Raw genomic sequence first — 26,344 nt, 5'->3', positions numbered from 1 at the left:
GCTGCACTGTGCAGTGTGCGTGCCTGGCTGGGGTCTGCCGGGTGGGGGAGGCCAGGAGGAGAGGTGAGGGGGGGGGGGTGTTAGCCGTGCCATTGTGGGCAGCTGTCCGGGCCCCTCCAGAGGCCGGGGCCCGGGACAGCTGTAGCCACGGCACCCCCCTTGTCGGCGGCCTTGATTGGCAGTACTAGCCTGAGACACGGGTTTCTGCGGGCCATGAAGGAGGGAGATGGAGATGCCGTCGCTGCTGCTGGTGCTGGATGCTGGTAATTAATGGGGGCAGGGTGCACGTGGGTGCTGGCTGGGGGTGGCGCCGGTCAGTCCTGGGCCCCAACATTTCTAGTGGCGGGCCTGCTGCCAATATGCTGGTACTGTAGTATAAAATAAATGAATCAGATGTAAAGATTGGTCTCATTTTGTATAAACACCAATTTAAGCCATCACATTGGCTGATGTTTTATGCCAATGAAACTAATATGTAAAGATCCACATGTGAAATGAATGGATACAACATATAGGGCATAATTCAGAGTTGATTGCTGATGGGCCGAGTCGCAATCCGTTTGATTATCGAATGATGCATGTGTACGGATAATATCGCTTTTGCGTGAGGCAGAATAGCAACAAAAATAACAAAGAAATCTAATCGCAATCCCCTTGCAATTGGGCTGACAGAAAGCTGGCGTTTGGGGGGGGGATAACTGCTATTTTCTTGGAGTATCTGAAAAAAAATGCATACATTTGCATAGACTGGAAAAGTTGTTCTATGCTAGAACATTCCTATCCGTCATCTGTGTCAGTGTGCATTTGCACCGGATTGGGATCATTTGGTCTACAGCATTACGGTCGACAGTCATTAGGTCGACATGGGTATAGGTCGACATGGGAAAAGGTTGACATGGGAAACGGTCGAAAGGTCATTAGTTCGACAGGTCATTAGTTCGACATTGTCTAGGTCGACAGTCAAAAGGTCGACATGTGGTTTTTCACCTTTTTTTTTACCTGAATGTCAACACAGTTGCCATGGACACAGATTAAAGTGGACCGCATCCCCTCGCATCACTCGCTGTGCTCGCGATGAGTCGGGCACGGTGCCTCGCTACACTCGGCATACTATTTTATTCTCCCACCACACCCTAGTGGATGGTAGGGCATGAATTGGGTGGCAGAGAAAAATGAGTTCCAACACCGCTCCAGAATCACTTTAAGCCCTGGTCTACACACCCTGAATATCCATGGAGACTAGGTTGCCACCCTGCATCCTGCTTTCTTTTCTTGTAAAGCTGGCTTCCACTTCCTATCAAATCATCATCTTACTGGATGGTTTAGAAAGTCTGGTATGGTATATAAAAGGAAAATATTTTGAGAGCGGACTTTATATACAGTACATACTTAAGCTTGTCTGAGAAGGCTGTTGATACAAATCTACCATTTCCCATATCCAATGTTTCTTACTGCAGGTCCTCAATAAGCAGGACTCCACTATGAAAGTCTCTTCCACTCATAGGGGTAGATCCTATTAACCCCGAACGGTGCGGATGATTCGCAAGTTGGGAATCATCACGAGACCAGGCACACTTTACGGCGGGCTGAATTCGCTGAAAGCCCTCGCACCTCCATAAGGGTGCAATCAGTTTTCAATGAATTTGAACCCTGCAAAGGGTGCAAGTTAGGCTTAATTTGGGTGCCGTTTTCAGCGTTAAAATGATGTTAGGACTCGGAGGGGATTCCAGACAAGAGGTTACTGGGAAGGACAGGCCATGATCCCAACCCTAACTCTGTTAATCCCTCCAGAGGTTATAGGCACCTGCAGAGCTAAGACCACCTATAATAGCCACGTTCGAAGGGGTAAATCAGCTTCACCCCAACCCCGGTGCACCAGGACTTTGCAAGGAAACAAGGTGCTCAACAAGAGGGAAACTAACTAAAACACGCAGAAATGGGAAACCATGCAAAATGTGGCATGGTTGTCCTCCATGGAAAGGGATCCTCCAGCAGCCCAACATTAAACCTCAAGAGACCCCTGCGTAGATCAATTACCAAAAGGTAGTGAAGTGGAAAATAGGGGTATAATCTTCCACAGAACTACTGTGAATGCAACAATGCAAAAAGATGTTATACATACTGTAGATATAATACTTCCCAGCTAAACTTAGAAGTGCAGGAAGGTGTTAAACATTATATGTCCTGGCTGACCTCATAAATACAACAATGCATGACGGTGTTTATAATATACCACAATATGACACAAACGTACGTAAGAGAGACCATATAACTCCACGGATAAATGCTAGCAATGGACAGAAGAGAAACTGCAGGGGATAGAACGAGCACTTATCTCTGTCCTTGCAGGTTCTGGGAACAAGCAGAGAACTCCAAGGCCACTGGTCACAGGCTGGATCTGGGAAGCTGAATACACGGCAGATGACAGGCAAACAGACTAGGACAGGCTGCACTTAGAAAATCACCGGCATCTGGGTGAAAGGCAGCATTGGAGATAAAGGGAATACTCACAATCAGAATTGCTAAGGCAGACAAGCTCCCTTAACGAGGAGACTTACTACAGGTGAACAGCCTGACACACAAGGCCCAGAGCTAATGGTATAATAATAAGCAGCTGTACTGCAAATAGAGGACACAGGAGTCAGGCTGCAGCTCCACAGTGCCAAAACCATATACAGGTTGAGTATCCCCTATCCGAAATGCTCGGGACCACGAGCATTCCGGATAGGGGAATTTTCCGGTTTTTGGAATAAATTTTTGTAGCCATACTTACCTGTCAGTACCGTCAGATCTATCCAGATAAGTAAGGGCACCCTCACAGCTGGAATATGCGCGCGCACCGGTGACGTCACCGGCGCGCGCGCACACTCGCACAATGCATTCCTGGGACCGCTGGAGACCCTGGAGAAGATGCCGGAGGCCTGCTGTGGACGCCCTGGGACTTGGTAAGTATAAAAAGAGGGTTAGGGGGGGGGCAAAAAAAAAAAAATTCAAATGATTCCAAAAACCACGGTTTTTGGAATAATTCGGATAGGGGATGCACGGATAGGGGATACTCAACCTGTACCAGAAAACATGGTATTCAAACAGACAGAAATACTTAACAGAAATGAGCCACTGCTGGCTCATGAGAAACGACACCCAAACGGCAAATCGCACCCTTCGGGGTTAATAGGATTGACCCCATAGAATGACTATGCATTGGAAATAATAGTTCTATTTCAATACATATTCCGGCTGTGAGGGTGCCCTTACTTATCTGGATAGATCTGACGGTACTGCTGAGCATTTATTTCACTTTGATGCTCAGCATGAATTTTATAGGAAATCAAACATCAAAATCAGTAGTAAAGATACATATATGTACTTTTCACACAAAGGGATTCATTTATATTAACCCTTTCACAGGAAGTGGACACCAGGACCTATAAATCTATTTTAATGTAGCTCCCAGTTTGTGGGTCATCTTGGTATAGTTATTTGATTTCCATTTTTTTTATAGTCTTATGTATTTAATATCATTCATGTAAACATACTGAATTTTTAATGCATTTTGATGATATATGACAGTGGTTCCCAAATGCGATCCTCAGGGCACCCTAACAGTCCATGCTTTAAGGACATCCGTGCTTAAACACAGTTGACTTAATAAGTACTTCAGTCAGTTTACTTATAATACCATCTGTGCACAAGCATGGCTATCAGTGGCAGAGCAATACCACTGCAAACCAAGTAGTGGCTTGGGGGTGCAGGCGCCTGTTTTATGCAGATTGCATGTGATCTGGCCATTTGCTTGAAATCTGCTGAAAATGGCCTTCCAAAAAATTGCCGCAGCCTAGGAGTGGACAGATGCTAAAGTTCCTACAGGATCTCTGGTGTATGTCAGGGAAGCACAGTGTGTACAGAGTTACCCATTACCTTGGAACGCTGCTGCGCCATTGAGCGTGAAACCCCTGGCAACAAGTGAAAGACATAGATATTTAATGTTTGGTATTGGACTGACATAGAGAGAACACAGTAGTACAAATATATTCAGCTCCCTTGTATTCCAAATAAAACTTTTTTTTATATGGTCAGATTAATGAGAATATTTTTTTTTTCTTTTTACCTCTTCTAGATGCCCCCAAGATCAAGGGTCCAGTGGTGGTTTACACCTGGGAGGGGAACCCGGTTAATATCACCTGTGAGGTTCTTGCCTACCCCACTGCAAGAGTGTCCTGGCTCAGGGACGGACAACTTCTGCCCAGCTCCAACTTCTCCAACATCAAGATCCATAGCACTCCTTTTGCCAGCAGTCTCGAGGTACAAATAGCCCCCAACAATCGGGAGTTTGCTTTTCAAATGTATACAAACAGAATGACAATCAGTAGCAGATAATATAGGGCAGGGGGATGCCGTGGGTACAGCTGTCCCGGGCCTATGGAGGGGCCTGGGCAGCTGCCCACAGTGGCACGGCGCCACCTCCCCGCACCCACACAACGCCTCCCCCACCCGGCAGCCCCCCAGCCAGGCACGCACAATACACAGTGCAGCCTGCAGAGCGCCGAGCCTAGGATACAGAGGGGCTCTGCGCTCTGCAGGCTGCACTGTGCTCTCCCGACCATCCATGAAAGAGGGAGATGCCGCGCCGCTGGTAAGTAATGGTAATTGGGGGGGAGGGGTGTGCTTATGTGGGTGTGCAGGGGAGGGTGTTGTGCTGCTGTGCCGCTAGGGGCCCAGACTGAAGGTCCGTCCCGGGCCCCAATATTTCTAGTGGCAGCTCTGATATAGGCATCTATAAACAGAATTCAAAAAATCATGTTAAACAAATATAGGAAAAGTTTTATGCATAACCCACATACAAGATATGAACATGCAGTTGCAGCTTGTTCCGATAACCGATAATAATATCGCTACCCTATAAAGCTTAATCTCTAAAACAGCTGGATCATATTATAGGATGCATTTTGCCCTGCATATGTGAGCTCTTCCATATGGTGGGGATCATTTTAATGGCTACTGCAGGTATTTGTTAAGAAATTCAGAGCCTATTAGTAACTACTGTATTATTTTTTAACTGAAAAGTGTACTCAGACCATGTAAGTGTATAAGACCTCTGTCTTCCACCAGATAAACCCAGATTCTGAAAGTGATTTTGGAAACTACAACTGTACTGCAGTCAACAGCGTTGGGCAGGAGTCCTCTGAATTCATTCTCGTGCAAGCAGGTGTGTAACCCGCCTCGGTACAAGTCCTGCTTTATATATACACAGTATATGTGTGTGTTTAGATGTTTTTAACAAGTGGTCAATTAATGTAAAACACACTAATAGTGTAAATTTCACTACATTTTCTTTTCACAGAAACTCCTTCTTCACCAGCCATTCTCAAGGTGGAATCTTACTCGAGTACTGCCATGGTGGAGTTTGAAGAGCCAGACTCTACTGGTGGAGTACCCATCCTCAAATACAAGGCAGACTGGAGACTCAAGGCGGGAGAAACTTGGCACAGCTCCAATTTCAGTGCCCGGGATGGTAATTGAGTTGACGATTTTACATTTTTTATTTCAAACCTGATTTTAATGCATGCTGAAAATAAAACAGACTTAAAAGAATAGTTCTTTTAACTTTTTTTTAAGCAGGCACATTTATTTTCCATAATCACTTAAGGAGAACTATTTGTATTCTTTGATGGAGCTTAATGAGCTAAAATTGCAATGGCTTTATTACATATTACCAAGAACCAGTGGCATAACTATAGCTCCGCTGCCCCCACGGTGGGGGGGCGCAGAGAAATTGGGGGCGCCGCCGGGGGGCTGCGGAGTTATAGTTACCCGTGGTCTCGCTCGGCTCTCTGCCGGGACCTGCCTGACCGTCACGGTCCCGGCCGGCTCCTGCTGCAATGAAAACTGACAATTAGAAAATGGCTGCCCCCATACTGCAGACAGTTTTCTGTCTGCAGTATGGGGCAGCCATTTTCTAAGAGCCAGTTTTCATTGTAGCAGCAGGAGCCGGCCGGGACCTTGACGGTCAGGCAGGTCCCGGCAGAGAGCCGGGCGAGACGCAGACCGCGGGTGCAGGGTGCAGGACAGGTACGGGTAAGAAGGGGGGGGGGGCCCAGGTTAGGTATGTGCGGGGGCACCGAAAAAACGTGCGGCGGGGGGGGGGGGGGGGGGGAGGGCGCAAAATAGTTAGTTAAGCCCCTGCCAAGAACCTCTGCTCATTCTTATAAGTTCCGCTCTTCCTTCTTGCCTCATGAACTTCCCCCCCAGGGGTAGGGCACAGACACTTACTCAGCACTTTTCAACAAGCTAAGCAGTAAAAAGAGTATGGCATGGGTCATGGAGCCATAATTAGACCCTTGATGTATTCCAGAAAACACACTGCGGAAAGGAAGAAAGTTGACTTCATAGAACAGGGGTAGCTGTTCCTGGGCCTGACTAAGGCCATGTCTGAAAAGGTGGAACTGGCCCACCTCCAAGATGTAGTGGTCATTCACATTGTGACATGGCCCCTATAGTACTGCGTTGTGAACAGACTCCTAGGAGCCAAAAAAAATTTTGGTTGGAGGCAGTTATCCACCCAATACATTATATATTTTTTTGAATTAATATATTTATCAAATTAAAAGATGATAAATTACATTGAATATTTACAGTAGAACTTACAGTACTTACAAGATCTAGAATAAGGTAGAGTACTATAATATAGACTAGTAAAAGGAGTACAGGTAGCCTGTTGATTGAAAATGATGATACAGGTTGGGTATCCCTTATCCGAAATGCTCGGGACCACAAGCATTTTGTATAAGGGATTTTTTTCAGATTTTGGAATATATGTTTTTTTTTCATACTTATCTGGTCTTCTGGTGTTGCCTTGATGGTCCCCCGACGTTCACGGTGTCCCCCGGTGTCCACGGCTGCCTTCATGATCTTCTTCAGTGGTATCTCTGGTCCCAGGAATGCATTGCGCGAGTGCACGGGCACACCGTTGATGTCCAGGAGGCCGCCATGGACATCGGGGGATGAGGTAAGTATGAAAAAAAGGGTCTGGGGCGACCCCCCAACCAAAAAAACCCCCACAGTTTTCTGAATATTTAGGTTTTTGGAATACATGGATATGGGAGACCCAACCTGTAGTAGCAATGACATTTTTCTGGCTATTTGTATTTTGCTTTTGTTATGAGAGTATAGCCTTTTACTGAAGCACAAGCCTCCTTTGTTTGCAGAAAGCTCAGAGGGTTCTCTAACAATCGTAGGCCTCAGGCCTGAAACATCATACGTTGTGAAATTGTCAGCTGTTAATGGCAAAGGGATCGGAGAATCATCGCAACCATTTGAATTTGTGACTCAGCCAGTTCGTAAGTAAATCGAAAGCTCTTTCAGATTGTAAAACTCTGGGTAAACACAGATTATAATGTCAATGTCAATGACAATCGATTGCAGCATTAACATAAGGACAGAGATGGTATTGCAAAAAATGGCTCAGTTATGGCTACAACTGCATCCACCTCTGAATCAGGCCCATATCTGCAATGGTTATCTACAGTTATTTAGGTCAGGTGCACATAAATTCATCATTTGTTTTCTAGAGCACAGATACTCAAATTCGGACCCCGGGACCCCACACAGTGCATGTTTTGCAGGTCTCCTCAGTGATATAATGATCTGCACCTGTGGATCTTTTAAAATGTGTCAATGAGTAATGAATGCACCTGTGCACCTGCCGGGTGACCTGGGAAATGTGAACTGTGTGGGGTCCTGTGGACCGAGTTTGAGAACCCCTGATCTAGAGTATAGTATGTTACACCTTTATAAATTACTAGTCTTATGCTTTTACACAATGATGCTGTGTTGCCAGTATATATAATGGTCCTAGAATTTTTACAAATTGCAATATGGGGGGTATTCAATGTTCAGCCACTATACCCGACGGGGGAAATAGCGGCAGGTCCCTATTCAATACTGTCTTTACCGATAGCATTGGCTCAACGAGCCTGACTTGAGAAGCTGTCGGGCCCGTTCTGCCGATAACGCCCATGGATTGTCACGATCCTGGCCGCAGATCGGCAATCCACGGCAGTTTACGCGGACACGCCCACTTTTCGCCGATCGGCAGGCGAGACATTGAATCCCGCCTGCGGATTTGCTGTCCGCCAAGATGTAAATGGGCCTGGATCACGGCTGTCGGGGGGGAATCGACAGCCACGATACAGGATTGAATACCGCCCTATGTCTGTATTCTGCCCCATTTGAATAGTTAGGAGGATACAACCTTCATTCTTAATTTACAATTTAAAAGTCAAAATACTCGTAAATTAAATTTAGTGATGTTTTTATTATAATTTAATGTGACCTAATTATTTATCTTACACATTTTATTATACTTGGCTACTATGAAGATACACAGAAAGGTGTATGTACAGTACATTATAACAATGTTCTTCAATAGGTACTAGAGCATATGTGATGTATATTTCACTCTTAACGAATATTAAATGTACAGTAGTCATTGTTACTACACATGGCAATGTACCAACAATCTCTGACACCTCTTTATGTGGTACGGGGCCACACAAACTTTTTTTGATTTTATATTTATAGACTGAAGTAATGGCATTCTAAAATTTATATAGTGGCTTATGTAAATAAGACCTGTTGTTTTTTTTTTGTGATGGCAAAACCCATCACACCTATCTCCAGTGTGACATCAGCATTCTTTTACATCACAACCCAAGTTTTCATCTATCATTACTGATATTCTGATTTTAAAGTTGAAAATAATTTCAATGTGCAGAGCTCATGTTTTTAAGGACAATTTAGCATTTTCTTAAAGAACATGAATTTACAGGCTCTATTAATTCATTATGTATGGGTTCTGATTTCATTTTCATTTGATTCCATTACATTGTATGTTGACATATTTAATTTAAGCTCATCCTTTCTTTTGGTTGTTTTTTTTTTGTTCCCATCTCACTTGCATTCTCTTTTATTTCGAACCATCTCTCTTCTTTTCATCTGTCTGCAACCTATTGGAATACCACAGATTTTTCACAGTCACGTAAGTGCCTCTTTGCAATCCCTCTCTCTTTCCATGACATCCATTGCATCATTGAACCTATCCCTGCACACAACTTCCCAAGGGGAAGTAGGATATGAAATGCGTTGGGGGCAATAATGTTATAGAGAGTTTTATCTCTAGGTGTTCTTAAGTGCAAATGGTTAAACTTGATATATTTTAAATAGATGTGTTATTTCAGCATACAATATTTAATGTAGTAGCGCAGCATAGCTTAAGACAGAGTACGACGAGGGAAAGAGGTGGCGGTATCGAGTTCTACTTGCTAATGGGCCAGCCTACTCTCCTGGCTGGATGTTCTGCTGGTGAATGCAGGGAATTATGGGAATTAGGTTAGGAAATAACTCATACTGTACTGTGACAGGTCCTCTTTTATTATTGTAGGTTTTTAAGTTTATTTAGTTTTTATGTTACTAGCAACAACATTTTTTATGATCAACCCCAGAATTTACATTAATATATATAGCTGTGCTCCTGTGAAATAATATATTCATGTTTGGGGTTTTGAGATGTTTTTTCTTTAAATCATGTATGTGGTTATAAGAGATGGCTATGTGCGGTGTCCTATATAAATACCGCCATTGCCGATGCACCCATTAATCTGTCATTTCCGATTATTTCACTAAGAAGTTACATATATGTTTTAGATGGCCCTCTACACAGTCAGTATTTCCCCTTAAAGGTAGAGCAGAGCCGAACAGATTGAAGAGGACTGATAGAAACAGCTTGATTCATATAGTAGGAAAACCATTTTTGATTGTAATGCGGGTTCAAAAACTAGTACATAGTTCCTCATGGAAAACCTGCTAATTAAATACCAACCTTTGTTTGGTATCAATATAAAATTGTTAGAAGACAGCAATATTGCAGCATACCTTTTATCTCGGTGAGAAGAGGACTGCGATGTTCCTTACAAGTGTGTCATATTGAGGCATGAAGGACCCACCGGGAAATGCAGCAGTATGGGCTCATGCCTAATAACCTTGGTCAACCATTGAAGGGGACTTAACCTGCAGACAATATGGACACTGCAGTGCCTGGGCCCATATTTATAGACTAATTGCTCATTTTTATTGGTTGGAGGGCGGTTTTTGGTATATTTTTTTACGTAAACAAACAAACATCCATGTTTAGACATTCTCCTGCTGTATCCGGTGACTACCCCCCTATATAGAGTAACAATATATAAGGAGAGTACACTGTCTAAACTGGACAGAGGAAAATTCATGGTCCGCTGGCAGTAGGGCCCACAGGGTATTTTCTAACACACCCCACTCACACGCCCAACCTATAACCATGTGGGCTAGTCCGAATTAAATTGTTTTACCTCTGCAAAAAATGCAAATTGAAATAATAATTACATTCCAATAACGCTACACAGAAAAAGCATTTTCAGACAAACATTGTACATTTCTATTCAATATGTGTATAACCTTTAACCAGCTAAAGTACATAATAATAATTATATCCCCATAACTCAAACGGTACACATAAAAGCATTTTTGCTTTGTACATTGTACATTTCTGGTTGAACTTTTAACCTACTAAAGTACCTTTTAACTACACTTGATTAAAACACAGATAATAAACACGGGAAAAACATTTCCAAAATATGTATCCGCATTTCAGAATTTCTCTTTAGCTCACTTTATCCTACCTTGAAAAACTTGAACCAGAGATAAATATATATTTTCTTATAGGTTTTGTGATAGTATTATTTAAGGATTTCGTATAGAAGCAACCATAGCCTGTATAAGACAGTACCGAGGTAATGACCTAGGACTGCTCCTGTCCAGCAGGTACATACAAGTGTCCTGTAGATCTAGAAATGACTTGTGGTGTACAGCAGTCTTTGATGTTCCTCCTTTTATGTGCAAGAAGGGACCAGTCTTCTACTGCTGCCGGGATAATCACTACAGTAGGGTTCTGGTTAAGATACTTTTTCCCGTCTCCAGAGTAGTAGAGCAGCCATTGATTACTAACAAGGAAGGTGTTGAAACAAACCCTTACGGGAGTTTTGTAAGTTCTGATCAGTGTGCAATATGGCTTCATCCTGACTACACATAAAGGATAAGAAGACTCCTACAGTGGACTAAGATTTAAGATGTCTTCATACAGTAACGATGAAGTCAAGATGATATGATTCTGTCTGAGGGTGAGCCAGAGGCTTTTGTTCTGTTCTCTGGGTAATCGCACACACAAGCTCTGCACTATTCCCTTTTATTCATAGAACCGAATAAGATCATGTCTAGATGAGTCACACCTGGCAGTCAGTAAGGGCTGATGGATTAAGACTTGCAATTACAGTATGCATTAGACATTATTGTTCTGGGATGGATGCCATTTACAGCATTCCCAAAGCATAATCCTATTAACAATAGCTTTTAAATCTTTTCTGTAAAAAATAATAATATATTAATGTCATGCTGATTCAAAAAGTTAATTAGCAATTAATGAGATGCTCATATTTTAAATGTTATTGATAAAACCACAAATGTTTTGCTGAAAATGCTGAACGATAGGGTACATTTATAACATTGACACCATCATGAGAAAAATATAATAATAATAACAATGATGATGATGATGATGATAATAATAATAATCGTAGTAGTAATGAACTGATAAAACACATACTATTTTATGTATATATTATACAGGAATGTAAAAATATGTAATACCATACTGGATTCAAAATGTATTGCACACCTTTTTTGTTAGCCAAGGGCAGGCAAGATTCTTTTATCATTTTCCTCTAAAAATTCTAATCACAGACACCTCTCTCAAATAAAAATAATAATAACAATAATAATAATAATAATAAAAATATGAATTATTAATGTTATATTAAATATTAATACAGGTTGAGTATCCCCTATCCGAAATGCACGGGACCACAAGCATTCCGGATAGGGGAATTTTTCGTTTTTTCGAATTTTTTTTTTAGGCTTACTTACCTGTCCCCCGATGGTGTCCGGTGGTCCCCGGGGCCAACGCGGTCCCCGGGCGTCCACAGCAGGCCTCCGGCATCTTCTCTGGGTCTCCAGCTGTCCCAGGAATGCATTGTACGGGTGTGCGCGCGCACCGGTGACGTCACCGGCGCGCGCACACTCATGCAATGCATTCCTGGGACCGCTGGAGGCCCTGGAGAAGATGCCAGAGGCCTGCTGTGGACGCCCTGGGACTTGGTAAGTATGAAAAGAGGGTTAGGGGGGTAAATAAATTTTTTTTTTAATGATTCCAAAAACCACGGTTTTTGGAATAATTTGGATAATGGATGCACGGATACCGGATACTCAACCTGTATTATTATTTAATATTATTAAATATTAATATCAACAAGCCTGATACTACTAGCATAGTACAAGTTTGGGTATTTGCAAACTGTCACAATAAACGTAATAACAACAACAACAACAACAATAACAACAACAAAATCGATCACCTCCATGGTTAATATAACAGAATATACTCAGCCACAAACATTACACGCTAAAAAATAAAAATAATAAAAAAAAAATCAGTTATTGCAGAGTTTGAACACTGCAGCTTTCCTCTTCTTCTAGGAACCACCTCACCACCTGACACCACTGAATTTCCTAGTGAGTAGGGGACTCTGGATGAGCTGTTTGCTGTGTGCATGCCATAGTATTCTACCATTTTCTCTTGCATACTAAAGAAGACACAGAGCCTGTAACTGAAATGTTTTCTAACACGTGAAGGCATACATTTATTTTATTTTTAAAGAAATGTATGACAACATCTAAAGCCAAAGCTAATATTATATACTGATTGGCAGTGAAGTGTCCTTTCTTGTATGACATCACTGCAATTAATGTCACAGATGGCAAACGCAGGAGAGCTATGTGGGATAGTTGGCTATAGAAATATCTCCAACTGTTGGTTACTTAGACACATGTCTCAAGAACCTAAATTCTGAGATTTATTTTTTTATATGATTATTATTATTATTTACAGTTTCTTATATAGAGCAGCATATTCTCCGTTTCGCTTTACAATTTATGATAATAATCAACAATTCCTAAATATATATTGTTATTTTTTTGATGCATGTATCATTGGGGTCCTATGCTATGCTTGTGGGCTTCCCGATGAGTGTGCTGCATGGAGTGTACTCTGGTGTGCATGAATTTCAGTGTGTTGCCTTGGTGTGCAGGGTGTGAGATGAAATGCCTTGTACATGAGTACTGAGGCCTACAGCTTAGTAGGATTTTTGGTACTTGTTTCCTAGCAAGGCGCCCACGATTTTGATCTTACTACATCTTATACATCTCATCGCATCACATACAATATAGTGGCATGCGATGCATGTGATGCGATGCAATGCGATTTTTAATTGTACAAGCACCCAAATGGGTGCTTACAATGTTAAATGCACCCCCATTGTCAACGCCACCCCCCTATCAACGACAACCCGAAGTGTGGCGAGCGGCGGCGGTACGCATCCTTCGACCTTTTCATAACCCCACTATCCACGTCGGTATGGAGTTGATTCTAGATAGTGTGGCAAGCGCAGCGAGCCACCGAGCCTGAAGCATGGTGAGGGGACGCGGATGACTTAACATGTATTCCGCGTCCCCTCGCAGGGCTCGCTGCTCTCGCCACACTTCAGGCTCGTTGGCTCGCTGCGCTCACCACACTATCTAAAATCAACTCCATGCTGACGGGGATAGTGGGGGTATGAAAAGGTTGGAGGACGCGTACCGCTGCCCCTCGTGGGCTCGCTGTGCTCGCCACGCTTCGGGTTGGCGTTAATAGTGGGGGTGGCAAGGACAATGGCGGTGCATTTAACATTGTAAGCACCCATCAGGGTTGTACAATTAAAAATCGCATCGCATGCCATTTGCTGTGCGATATTTAATTGTACAATCCGGGTCATTTACCCGATTATCGCATCGCATACCATCGCATACCTTATGTAAAGGTATGCGATGGGCGCCATGCTAGGAAACAAGTACCTGATTTTTTTACCCCGTTTAAATGTTAGATTGTTTATGCTGGTAAAACATGCCCTGGTATTTATGTTGATATTGGCAGACTGATTTGTGTACACTGTACACTAACTTGAGAGCATGCATGTAAATAAAACTGGAACTGTATACCTCCGAACATGACGCTCTTCTCAGGAGGGACAAAAAAAATGCTCTATTCCTGAACTTGCCTCTTAATTTATGATAGCCATCACCTGTGGTGAATCACTTTTCTTATCAATTGACTTGTTCATAATAGGTGATGGCAATCATACATTAAGAGGGAAAACCAGGAGCAGAGCATTGTGACCCTCCTGGCATGGGTCATGTTGGGAGGAATAGAACTGGCCTTGGCAATGTGTGTGAAAGTCCAGGCTACCATTAGCTGCCTGTGTCTCCGAATTCACTGTAGTCTGTTGTCTGAGTTTGATACATTCTATTACCTTCTCTTTTTGTGTTGGGGCTGATCAGCAGGATTAACTGAAAGCTTTCATATATATTTCTCTTCTACGTAATTGAAAATGTCTTTTCAATAAAACTTTTAATGGTACTGGAAGCCGTAAAATGGAAATACATTTACATAAAGGGAATTTAAAGTAGATGTGCCAGCATTCCAGGCTGGTAATGAGGGAGATATTTAATGGGGTAACGCAAGTAATGCAATGGGCACTGGTTGTGTGTCTTATACATACATACTGTATGAATTAGGACCAGTGTCAAAGTGTAATGCATAACTTGATGGTAGTGTACAATACAGTCCTGCTGGACAAAGAGCTATACAGAGCACAGTTCCTGGTGGACCGTGTATAGTTATTTGCCAGACACCTGTTGACCGATTGCTTTTTATAGGTGATGAAACCTTATGGTTACTCTACAATGCAGAGTTCCTTCATTGGTGGCCATTTGTTTACCTTTATACATCCTGCTATGGCCGGTTATATTGGCAGATATCATCTCCATTTCTTCTCCATGACCAAATTCTAGCAGGCAACCAGAGGAAAGGACGCTGAATGACAATATTATAGCAGGCTAATAGTATTGTAGCATGAACTAATATCTGCTGTTACTGGGATCATCAAATAAGAATGGTGGCAACTTCATGACCGAACTGGAGGGCTCAGGCTGGCACTAAGCAGTCCCTCTGCCTTCTTATTTTATTTGGGTGTTAGCACGGAAGACTTGGTCAGCTGCAGAAATCCTGTACATACAATATGGCCAGGGCTGTAACTAGGGGTTGCAGAGTGCTCTGTGCTTATAACACTTCCCTCCCCCGACTCTCACAACACCGCTTCCTGCAGCTGTGCAGTGTGATTGGCTTTTACACCCCGGTAGCAGCTGGCATTCTGGGAAAAGCTGCACTTAGAACAACGCTAGGCTGGCTTATCTTAGAGACCTCCACAGCTAACCTCACAAACTGCCAGCATGCCCTGATTCACCATCTTCCTCCATGTGACGAAAGATACTTATATAAGTTGCTACTTGTATCTGTACGGTACCCATGGGGAAAATGTCTTCCGCCTCTTTCAGGCAGCTTGGACATGATAATAACACAGTGCCCCCCGTGATCATGAACAGTTCCCCTTGGTCAGTCCCTCTGTGGGGTATCAGTGTTGCTTGTTACTGGGGATTCCTGATTGGCAAAATGGTCACTAAAGATACTATTGTATTACTTTATTAAAAGGACGTGTGGTTTTTATTTTTTATTTTATTCTGATGTTGCAAGTTTTCACATTCAGGGCAGGTATTTATTTATTATCTCCGAAGCCATTAGTATAAGGGGCAGTACTACTGTGTGATATAATGTGTATGAGTGGCTTTACTGTTGTGACGCATTATGTGCTATAAGGAGTACTACTCTGTGGCTGACTGTGAATAATGGATACTACTGTTCTGTTCAGTGTAATGGGAATAAGGAGAACTACTGTGTGGATTAATGTGAATAATGGATACTATTGTGTGGTGTAATGTGAATAAGGGGTAATATAAAATGGGGTTAGTATCATGTGGCCACCTGCCATCCCCATAAGACAAAGATGTCCCTACTTGAAGTGTGTGTGTGTGTGTGTGTGTGTGTGTGTGTGTGTGTGTGTGTGTGTGGGGGGGGGTTTAGGGGTTGTGGTGGTTGGGGCTAATGTATGCTCTTTATGGCACAGGGAACCAAAATGTTGCAGCATTGTATTTGGCTGGCACATGTAAGGATATTCTGCTGTAATATGTTCAGCACTTGAGGTAGATCACTATGGATGGTATTTTAGATGCATTGATTTGTTCTAGACTATAGCAGTTGACTGAGTGCAGGGACAGTGTTCACAAATCACAGCATGGATTGTTGTACTTACATTGTGCATCACTTCATCTACTCACACTGTGTCTTCAAAGCTTCACACTTTCTTTATCACACCACCACAGGGGTAGCTTATCCTATGGTGCATCAATTAACCTTTTTTGGTTTCACAGTTTTGACCCCTTTAGCAAATAGTTGGCGCTTTTACAGGTGGAAGAGACATAACTTTCTATTTTGCTGATTTATCTTCATTGGATTTTCTAGTATTTTTCTTACTGCTGCTGTATGTAGATTTTTTTGCCAGTGGATTTATATCAAGAGTCTTGGAACGATGTGCCTAATACGGTATTTTGCTTTCTTGGCAATATCCATGCCAATGACGCAAGCAGTGCAAAACTTGTCTAAGAAAAAACGACCTATCCAAAGACCACACAAACACAGCAGCCTTTCTTTTTTACAGGACGGAACTGTACCACCTCTGCAATAACACGCCTTTCCTCCCTGAAGTAATATTTAACATGTTTATCTTTCAGCTCTTCCGTGGCGCTGGGTCTTCTAAGCAGTGGAAATACTTGTGTCCTTTGTTTGTAAACTAACGTAATTGGGCATTTATCCTGCCAAGTTTTCCAGCTGTAATTTATTTATATATTTTTCCAGCTTTTATTACCTAATGTTTTGTTTTATGTTACCTTCCCTTTATTTATCCCTTAAATGTTTATTTTTCCCCTTCTCTCATCGTTTACATTCTTTTTATATTTTTCATGTGACCTCCCTCCACTTTCCTTTCAACCAATCATGTGCGTGCGTATCATGTGAATTGTCATGTGACTTGCATGGTGCTGCTGATGTCCTCCTCGCTGGTCAACAGAAGGTAACATTCTTTGTTCTGGTTGGTTTATAGCAAGGTCGGGAGCATTGCACTTTTCATGAACAGAATAAAACTAATCGTTTTTAGGCTTCAAACACAAAACACAGGACATAATTCTAAGATTTGTGTCTTGGTGCTGGTACATGTCCCAGCACAGTAATGATGTTCATTGAATAAACTTTGAAACGTTTTGTGGCGGGGCAGCTATCAATGTGCAGTAGAACCTACTGTGGCATTAGGCAACCGTTGCATGCTGGGAGTTAAAGTTCCACAGCAGCTAGAATTCCAGCTAGTTGCCAAAGTTAAATCTAACACTTTCTTTTTTCAGATAACTACATAGTGGTAGATAATTTCTCTCACCTATGCATTACTATGCATTATAGCCAGTGTGGTAATAAAAAGCATTGCATTGTAATATTCAATACTGCTCTATATGGTACATATTAAAAAATACCAGTTCACCATCCCAACAACCAAAGTAGAGGCAATGATATCTGTAATACAGAAATTAGCCCAGAGATCCCTAGAGCAGTTATAAATCATGGATAAGATCTCACGTTTGGCAATATTAAGTATAGTTACAGGGTTCAATTTAATTGCATGCTAAAATGTACAGTTTATTTGTTGAGCCATTCACAATTGCCACAAGGAAACTACAGTAGGTTTCATTGTCTACAGTGATTTCCTTGAGAATCGCTGTGAGATTAATACCCCAATGCTATTTTTAGAAAATACTTTGAAAATATTGCTCACATTCAAATAACCTAGAACCTCCAGGAAAAATGTTGGTAGGAAAAATGACAAGGTAGAGTATGGATGATGAGGCACACTAATGTAATTAGTCTATGACACAAGTAGTATCACTAATTCTAATAATGAATCTTTACTAATGCATGCATGCAAATGTCCCGTCCCAAGTCCCAGAGACATTGTGAACACAAGGAACAAAGAAACAACCTGCTCTGTTTGGTTTGTCTTCAGTTTACCCCACCCTCTGCTATTGAGTTGTACTAGTCCAGTGCTGTCCAACTGGTAGCCCATAGGACTAAATGTCTATCTCCTCCCTCATGCACTACTTCCTGTGTGTGCTTCTTTCAGAATGGCTTGGTACCCATGTCAGCTGTTTTTTTTTGTTTTTTGAATGAAGGCTACTGCTTCTCAGGGTCAAACACCTTGTGGACAATATGGAGACCCTTATCTGAGACTATGATACACAGATATTATTGTAAACTATCCGATAGCCGCCCGGCGGGAAAGTTGATCAGCACTGTACTAATAGACATTATTATTTCCTTTGTGGTAATTTCCTGTTTTACAAGAAATGGCTAACACCAAACTAATAATGAAACTAAGCTCACATCAGTCTGTTCTGGAAACAAATTCTATGTTAAGGTCTTATTCATTTGTCAAATTGAATTTAAATTGAAACAACAAATTGAGTTAGACTGTAATTATTTTATTCAAATTACATTCCATTCTCACCTCTCCTCTGACGTTTTCAAGAGAGCCTAATAATGCACTGGCTTTTATGGTCCTTTCTGCTGCTCTTAGAAAATACATTTTAAATATGGTGCATCCTACACTGATCGCATACATAGTAGCATTTATTAAGGCCATACGGTATGCAGGAAGAGTCAAACAAAGGACTGCTTTCCTGATATGAGCTGTCATTTGTGGTGTGGACACGTATAGGTTTCCTATGTGTTGTGGACACTTACGGGTTTCCTCATATAAGCTGTGCTTTGTGGTGTGAATACTTCTGGGTTTGTAACCCAGGAGTTCTACTGAGCATGTGTTTTATGACACAGGTGCCATCTGATTGGATCCCACTCAGTGCAAAATGCCCATCGGCTTCTATTAGGAAACACCACCTACAGATGACATTGCCTGCTGGGTCCAAGCTGTTGAATGTATCACATTCCGGATTTTGGTGCATATACAAAATGCCTTACACCCTCCAAAAGCGGCATTTTTGGAGGTTTGACCAAAAAATAACCTTTGATGCATCCTGCCCATAGTCTACCAGCTCCTGAAGTCAATTCTTTTGGCATACAGTAATGGTATTCAGTGAGAGTTCAGCAGAGCTGTTTCATATTTCATAATATTAAATCATACCATGTCTCCTAGAAGGCACAGACGACTCTTGATATTTCTTTTAGTGCCCTACTCCACCAGAAGAGGGGGTATCTCCTAGTGAATTGGGCAGGATGATTAGATAATGCTGTGAATTGCTGCTCCATGGATGAAGGGTCCTAAATTACACAGATTGTGTCACGTTAGCACTGCCACTCCCCCCACTGAGCCCCAATTCAAGGCATTTTGACATTATGGGGGCAAGGACCTAATGAAATGAGAGCCCAGCCCTGCCCCCAAATTGGTGAATCCGGAGTGTGTATGAATACAGAATGATGGGGGAGATTTATTAAACCGTTTAAACAGGACAAGTGGATACGTTGACCATACTGTAGAAAACAATCATCCTTCAGCTATTATTTGAATACTAGGTAAATTATAGCCAAAATCTGATTGGCTATGTGCCTCACCTCTACTTGTCCTCTTTAGAAAGTTTGATAGATCTCCCCGTAAATGTTAAAAAAAAGGAAGAAACAAAAAAAAAACAACAACGAGGCATTTAGTTAATGTTGTATGAAGTCCTATACAATTTAAGAAATAATGGGATAATGGAAATCACTTTTTTGTTGGTGTTTTTTTTCCCCCCTAATGCATGATGCCTGAAGTTGCATGTCTCCTGCTCGTCAATAATGATCAGCCCTCGTTTGTAAACCTTGGTGCTTTTTTTTAATTCCATTTATATCATGTCTCAGAAATTGTCACCAGAAATTCACAACAGCCTGTCAAATCCATCTCTCTCACTTAACCACTTCTTCTATAACGATTTTCTTTTCCCTTAGTGGCTATGGCAGATGTATTTTTGACTGACTAATATTTCACTTTCTCCTCACTAATCCTCTTTATTTATTAGCTGCATTCATCACTAACCCCTGCAATTTGATTAGTTTACGGTTTCTGTTTACAGACCAGTCCTTTATTTTTTAACGTTTTTTTTTAGTTTTTTAAGTTTTATTTTATGTTAAAACCGGCAGGTCACGATCGTTGAGTAACCTTCACACTCACGGGAGCATAAATCCTTTTCTCTCCATGATATAGTATCCAGTCTTCTTCAGTCCTGGGGACGGTGCGCTAAAGCACCTTTGGTGGCCACTTATGAATTGGCATTCATAAAATGATGGGTTTAATCTCTGCAGAAGCAGCAGATTTAGCATTAAGGCTCTTATCAATATTTAAAGGCTATTGAGTGTCTTGTGTGTTTTCGAAAGTAAAGGTTAACATTTATAATCGTCTATTAAGCTAATGTGTTTAATTGTGAAGATTGGGGATAATAACAGATCCAAACTTATTTATAAAAATACAAACATAGGTGAAGATCATTTGGAATACTGGCGTTATCCAATTTTCTGACATCATCGTAAACAGCCGTTTGGAAGCATTGCAACTACTAGAATTTGTACCGCGTTTTTCTTTATCTTAATACATTCATCATAATTAAATAAGTGTTTGCTATCCTTTATTCAAGGGGTAAATGTAATAGGATACAACAAGCTGGAGGTGTGGAAGTTTGTCCTTATTTTTAAAACCGCTATCATTTTCTGTACAAGACAACACCAACCTGGTCAATCGTTGCCACTTTAAAAATAACGACCATATCGGCAGCTCCGGCATCTCCCACCCTGTTACATTTACCCCAAAATGTTTAATTTGCTAATTGACACTTACATACTCACAAGTTAGGAAAATAGCCCTTTTTCATGGTGTATTTATATTAATAAAGTACTATTAAAGTGAATAATGTTGTACTAATAACAGAATAGGTGTAAGGTTTGATGTTTGATCCATACGAAGGTCTTCCTTGTGAACGGAAGAAATTTGCAGATGAAGTGCTTGACTTCAGTTATTTGCAGTTGGACTTCGATCTTTGCATTCATGTGGTTTCATGGCAGCTGTGATTTATCACAGGGTGCAAAGCAAGGGTGTGGATCGTTGGTCGACAGTGTCTAGGATGACTGTCAATAGGTCGCCCCGTATTGGTTTAAAGGCAGAATGTTGACATATGAAAAAGATCAACATGCATTAGTTTGACATGATTAAAAGGTCTACATGAGTTTTCATGTTTTTTTGGTGTCAATGTTGACATCTGTCGACATGGACATTGTATTAGTGTACTGTTTTTCTTCACTGTGCTCAACATGCTTCTTGCATGGTGCCTCGCTGTGCTTGGCACACTGTTATATTCTTCCTTTATGACCACTGGGACTGTAAAGTATGAACAAGTCGGCTAAAACACAAAATCATTCAAAACTCATGTCGACCTGTTTTTCATGCCGACAATTTCCATGATGGCCTTTTGCTTGTGTTGACCGTTTGACCATGTCAACATCCATTCATGTTTAGACCTTCTGCCTGTCGGCCAATAGTGGTTGATCTTTTGTTTATTGACCTAGACACTGTCAACCTAATGACCGTATAGTAAAAGGCCCTTTTTTCTTTGCCCTAAGTATGTAGGGAATTACTGCTGGCAATAGTCCTGCCAATGCTAAGTATCCCACCTGTTACCAATGAACGTTTACTCATGCTTCTACATTGGAAAACGTCATATTTAGCAACAAGATATTTGTATCCCACAAATATCTACTCTATCAATAGCACCACATCAACAGAAGTACTAGACTGGCAAATGACTAAGGGAGAAATAATAATAACATTATTATTATTATTATTATTATTATTATTATTATTATTATTATTATTATTATTATTTTGAGTAGGGCTTTTTTTTAAGTGTATATAACTGTTTTCCCACCCCCAGTATATAAATATAATTTTAAGGTCTGGGGAAAAAGAAAAAGTTGGGTGGTAATTGTAAGAATATATATCAGGGTTGCCTACCCTCCTGGAATGGCCGGGAGGGTCCCGAAAATCAGGTCACCCTCCTGGCCCCCCGGAAAGGTGGGCAACCCTCCCGGATTCTGGGGGATCCCCGCTCCCCCCCCCCCTGATTGCGGCTCACCCTCCCCGACCGCAGCGTTTGAATTGCCGTACCTGCAGATCTCCGGGGAGGGGGCGGGGCTAACGTGTCATAATCGCGTCATTTAGCTGTCACATTTAAGCCCCGCCCCAGAACTGTACAAAGCTTGAGTTGAGCTTCATGCACATGCTCAGTAGAGTATATCCAGTGTTCCAATGTTATAAGTAACACATATTCTTCTGGATAAAGTACATGAACTAGTTATGGCCCAGTGTGCCAATACTGCACAAACAACTTAAGGCAATGGTTCCCAAACATGGTCCCCAAGCCACCCCAACAGTTCAGGTTTTAGGGATATCCGTGCTTGTGCACAAGCATACTAACTGAGGTACTAATAAAGTCACCTGTGGCTAAGCATGGCTAAGCATGGATATTCTCAAAACCTGGGGTGTTGGTGGTGGTGCGTGAGGACTGCTTTTGGGAACCTAACAAGCTGTCACAGGTTCCTCTTGGTGGCCTTTGAATTTCATTGGAGGAACCCGGAGATGGAGTGTTGTATGCAGACATGTTCACAACACTTTATGCCATTGTTAGTGGTCAGCTATGGTTAATAATATGATTAAACAAGAGTAATACAATACAGAGATATCTCCTGTCAGGAACATATTTTTACTGCAACTCATAAGTTCCATTCAGCATTTCAGGATTTTTTTTATTGTAATAAACAATACAAATCCACTCGAATGTGGCAACATTAGCAATGCAAAGAAAAGTTTAGTCCTTAGATATTAACAAACATAAAAAAATAATCCTTATATTTAAACTATTTCCAGCCAGTTAATGTAATTATACAGTGTACATCAAGAGCTTAAATATGTAAAAAAGTTATTCATAGTGCACTTTGTGCATTGTGTAACTCCGAATTAGCATGCTATGAAACCACAGTGCATTAGTGCTAAGATGCACTGATGAAGCTATAGTAGCAGACTCCCCCATTTACACTAATACAAATACTTCAATAATCCATGTACTGCACTTTAACTGTGGTTTCTGCTGTCTTAGTGTTCATGCCATGCTGTTATGTGAATGACATAATCTCTGTGCAGCTCTGCTTAACGTGGTAGTACTATATATAAATGATAATATTTATTTATGTCTTTTCAGGGGAGCCAAGTGCTCCAAAGTTGTCTGGCCGTGTCGGAGATGATGGGAACTCATTTAGAGTCTTCCTGATTAAGCAAGACGATGGTGGATCTCCTATCCGCCACTACCTGTACCGGTACAAACCTGTAAGTCTACTTTTCAGGCATTTATTTAGTGATTGAACTAATAACTGTCGATATATTCTGCCTATTTAATTACCAATTAGCGAAGCTGCTCAATCTCACGCTCAACATGAATGATGTGATGTTTATCATTACTGCCTCACAGCACTGAGGTCATGGATTCAAATCCCACCATGGTCCTAACCTATATGTATATTCTCCCTGTGCTTGTGTCCTCCAGGTACTCCAGGTCCAAAAATATACTGGCAGATTATTTGCACACTAGTCAGTAAGTGTGTGCAAACATCTGTGTTTAGGGCAGACTAGATGGGCCTAGTGGTTCTTATCTGCCATCCAATTCTATTTGTGTGCCATCTGTCCATTTAAGGCCCATACACACTGGGCGACTTTGACTTTGAGCTGAAAGTCGCTCAAAACAGCAGGTTTGAGCGGCTTTCAGCTCAAAGCCGCCCGTTGTGTATGGCCCGGTGATGAGCGGTGAGAGGTGCTGCGCGCTCCTGTACCATTGCTGGGAAAGCCGCTCATCTGCTGGTTATACCAATCAATCGCCCAGTGTTTATGGACCTTTACTGTGTCAATTGTTGACATCTGAAAATTTCAAGAGGTCACACATATAGAGTATGTGATTGGAGAGATGAGTAAACAGTCGAGTCACTTGCATTTTAGTCACATGTTCTTGTTAATCCACATTTCTGATTGTGTATTGGCTTCTTTTTGGTTACTGTCTCCTACTGTCTATGAACTGGAAGCATCCAAATCATGTGATGTATCTGAGACCTAAATATCAACCTTTGGTCACTCTTTAGAAAAATTCTGTGGACTGGAAACCGGAAATTAAGATAGCATCGGAAAGTGACCACATTATGCTTCGATCGCTGGAGTGGAACGCTGAATACGAGGTGGTTGTGGTGGCTGAGAACCAGCAGGGGAAGTCAAAATCGGCTCTTTTGAATTTTAGAACCACAACCAAGCCGACGGTCATTCCAGGTACTGCTCATTTCTTTCATATTGTCCCCCATTCTGCTTAACCATTAACGCAACAGTGCTGCTTCCTTCCTAATATGCTTGACCATGTCCCGAGCAGCTGCTTGCTTACTGCCTACCACCATAACTGGTCTTGCATGCACTGCTTGTGTTGTGCCTGGACGGTGCCATTAATCGGAGCGTGAGATGTAGTATGTTCAATGAAATTACACCGCAACTTTTACTACGGATTAAAAAATATATAGTGACGCTGTATGTATGTAGGAAATTTGTAGAAGCAAAAAAACAGAGATGTCTCATAGGGCAAATGGCCTTGCTTGCTATCCCCCAATCATTGCTTTATAGCACATTATGCAGTACATTATGGGAACCAGGGCTGGATTAAGGGGGGGCTCAGGGGGGTGAGTACCCCTGGGCCCCCCCTCTATCTAGGGGCCTCCTGTGTTCGGCATGAATTATAAAAATAATAATTATAATTTTTTTAGCTAAAGGTCTTGTGCATGGGAGTGGGGTAGTGCTGCAGCTTCACCTATCTGCCAATGTGGCAATGATTAATGGTGCTGAGCATCGGGAGCCAAGGCACACTGACTGCACAAGTGTGCAATGCATTACTGGGAGTTGACTAAATCCCATGAGAAAAGAAAGAGGTTTTAACACAGTGCGCTGCTTAGTGGATGTAAAACTCTGAGCATGCCCCTACTGAAGAAATGACCACTGGACACACTCAGTAGGTTCACATTTTATAATTAAGAAGTACATATAGATCATCCATTGATAAAAAGGCATTGGAAAGCCATATGCATCATAAACATTCTAAAAATAGAAAATGAAAAGTAAACAGAATGATCAGTATAATATTACGTTAGCAAAAAAGGCCAGTTAGCATGTAATCAAAACACGCATGTAGCAGTCAGCTGGCATTAATAGGTCAAAGCAACAGGCTTGATTTGCATAGCAGCGATAGATGTAAAGTATTATAGCTCACCTACAGTCTCTTAATGCAATTGGTAGGAGAGATGGGGAGCCCAGCGGGTATTTTGCTCAACCCTTTAGATGTGTGCCGTGTGATGTTTGCTCCTGGATGGAGGCAGGTGCCCAGGTGGCTTTCTCAGCGGCTGATGGCTGTTACAGCATGTGCCGTATGATGTTTGTGCCTGGATGGAGGCGGGTAGTTGGGCGGCTTCTCCAGTTGCTGTTCGTTATACACGTAAGTGATGCCGGACAGAGAACCGCTCACAGGGGAGGAGGAATGGCAAGCCGGCTGTTGGTAGAAGAGGCTAAGGAGAAGCACGGAGAATCCAAATGTGATTGTAGAAGTGACGTCGACATGTTTCATTTCTATGGCAACCAGAAACTTTTTCAAGACCATGAAACTGCACAAGAGGTCAGAGGCTGAGAGGCTTGTGCTGAGCTCTGATTGGTGGAGATTATCACATGCTTCTTAGGCCCATGGAAGACAGCAGCAGCAGCTGCCTCATCATGGGAGGGTTTTTAATCAGAGGCAACGCTGTGCCTGTGAGGTCTCCTACAGTGTAAGGTACAGAGGGACAAACATGGGTTTTTAATGTGGTGCATAGATATTAATCCCCCCGCAGTTACCCATTGTCCAAGTTTATACTGCTATTACTCTCTGTTTTGACAGTGTAATATTCTCCCATGCAGTTTGCAGCCAGTAATGACAAGTGGGAGGGGGTCCCCCTATCTAAACTGACCCAGCCCACAAAGGCTTAATCTGGCCCTGATGGGAACAGTTTCATGAATGACAGTACATGTACCTCTTGCTAAGTTATAGTTTCATTTATCTAATGAAGAGCTTGTACAGTACATCCAAA

At 41.9% G+C, this 26,344-nt stretch overlaps 1 protein-coding gene across 8 annotated transcripts in view; it reads left to right on the top strand.

The window, feature by feature from the left end:
* NCAM1 (neural cell adhesion molecule 1) overlaps positions 1-26,344 on the top strand; it is a 310,177-nt gene that overhangs the window by 247,298 nt on the left and 36,535 nt on the right. For all 8 annotated transcript variants that reach the window (XM_083163241.1, XM_083163240.1, XM_083163242.1 and 5 more), the window contains 6 exons: positions 4,118-4,302; positions 5,110-5,206; positions 5,342-5,512; positions 7,206-7,337; positions 23,407-23,531; positions 24,335-24,515. In XM_083163241.1, coding sequence (XP_083019367.1) covers positions 4,118-4,302; positions 5,110-5,206; positions 5,342-5,512; positions 7,206-7,337; positions 23,407-23,531; positions 24,335-24,515 — 891 coding nt within the window. The remainder of the gene's footprint in view (positions 1-4,117; positions 4,303-5,109; positions 5,207-5,341; positions 5,513-7,205; positions 7,338-23,406; positions 23,532-24,334; positions 24,516-26,344) is intronic.

This window comes from Crinia signifera, chromosome 19, assembly GCF_055691185.1.
Source record: "Crinia signifera chromosome 19, ASM5569118v1, whole genome shotgun sequence".
NCBI classification, from domain to species: Eukaryota; Metazoa; Chordata; class Amphibia; order Anura; family Myobatrachidae; genus Crinia; species Crinia signifera.
This window is presented reverse-complemented; position numbering and strand designations above follow the sequence as displayed.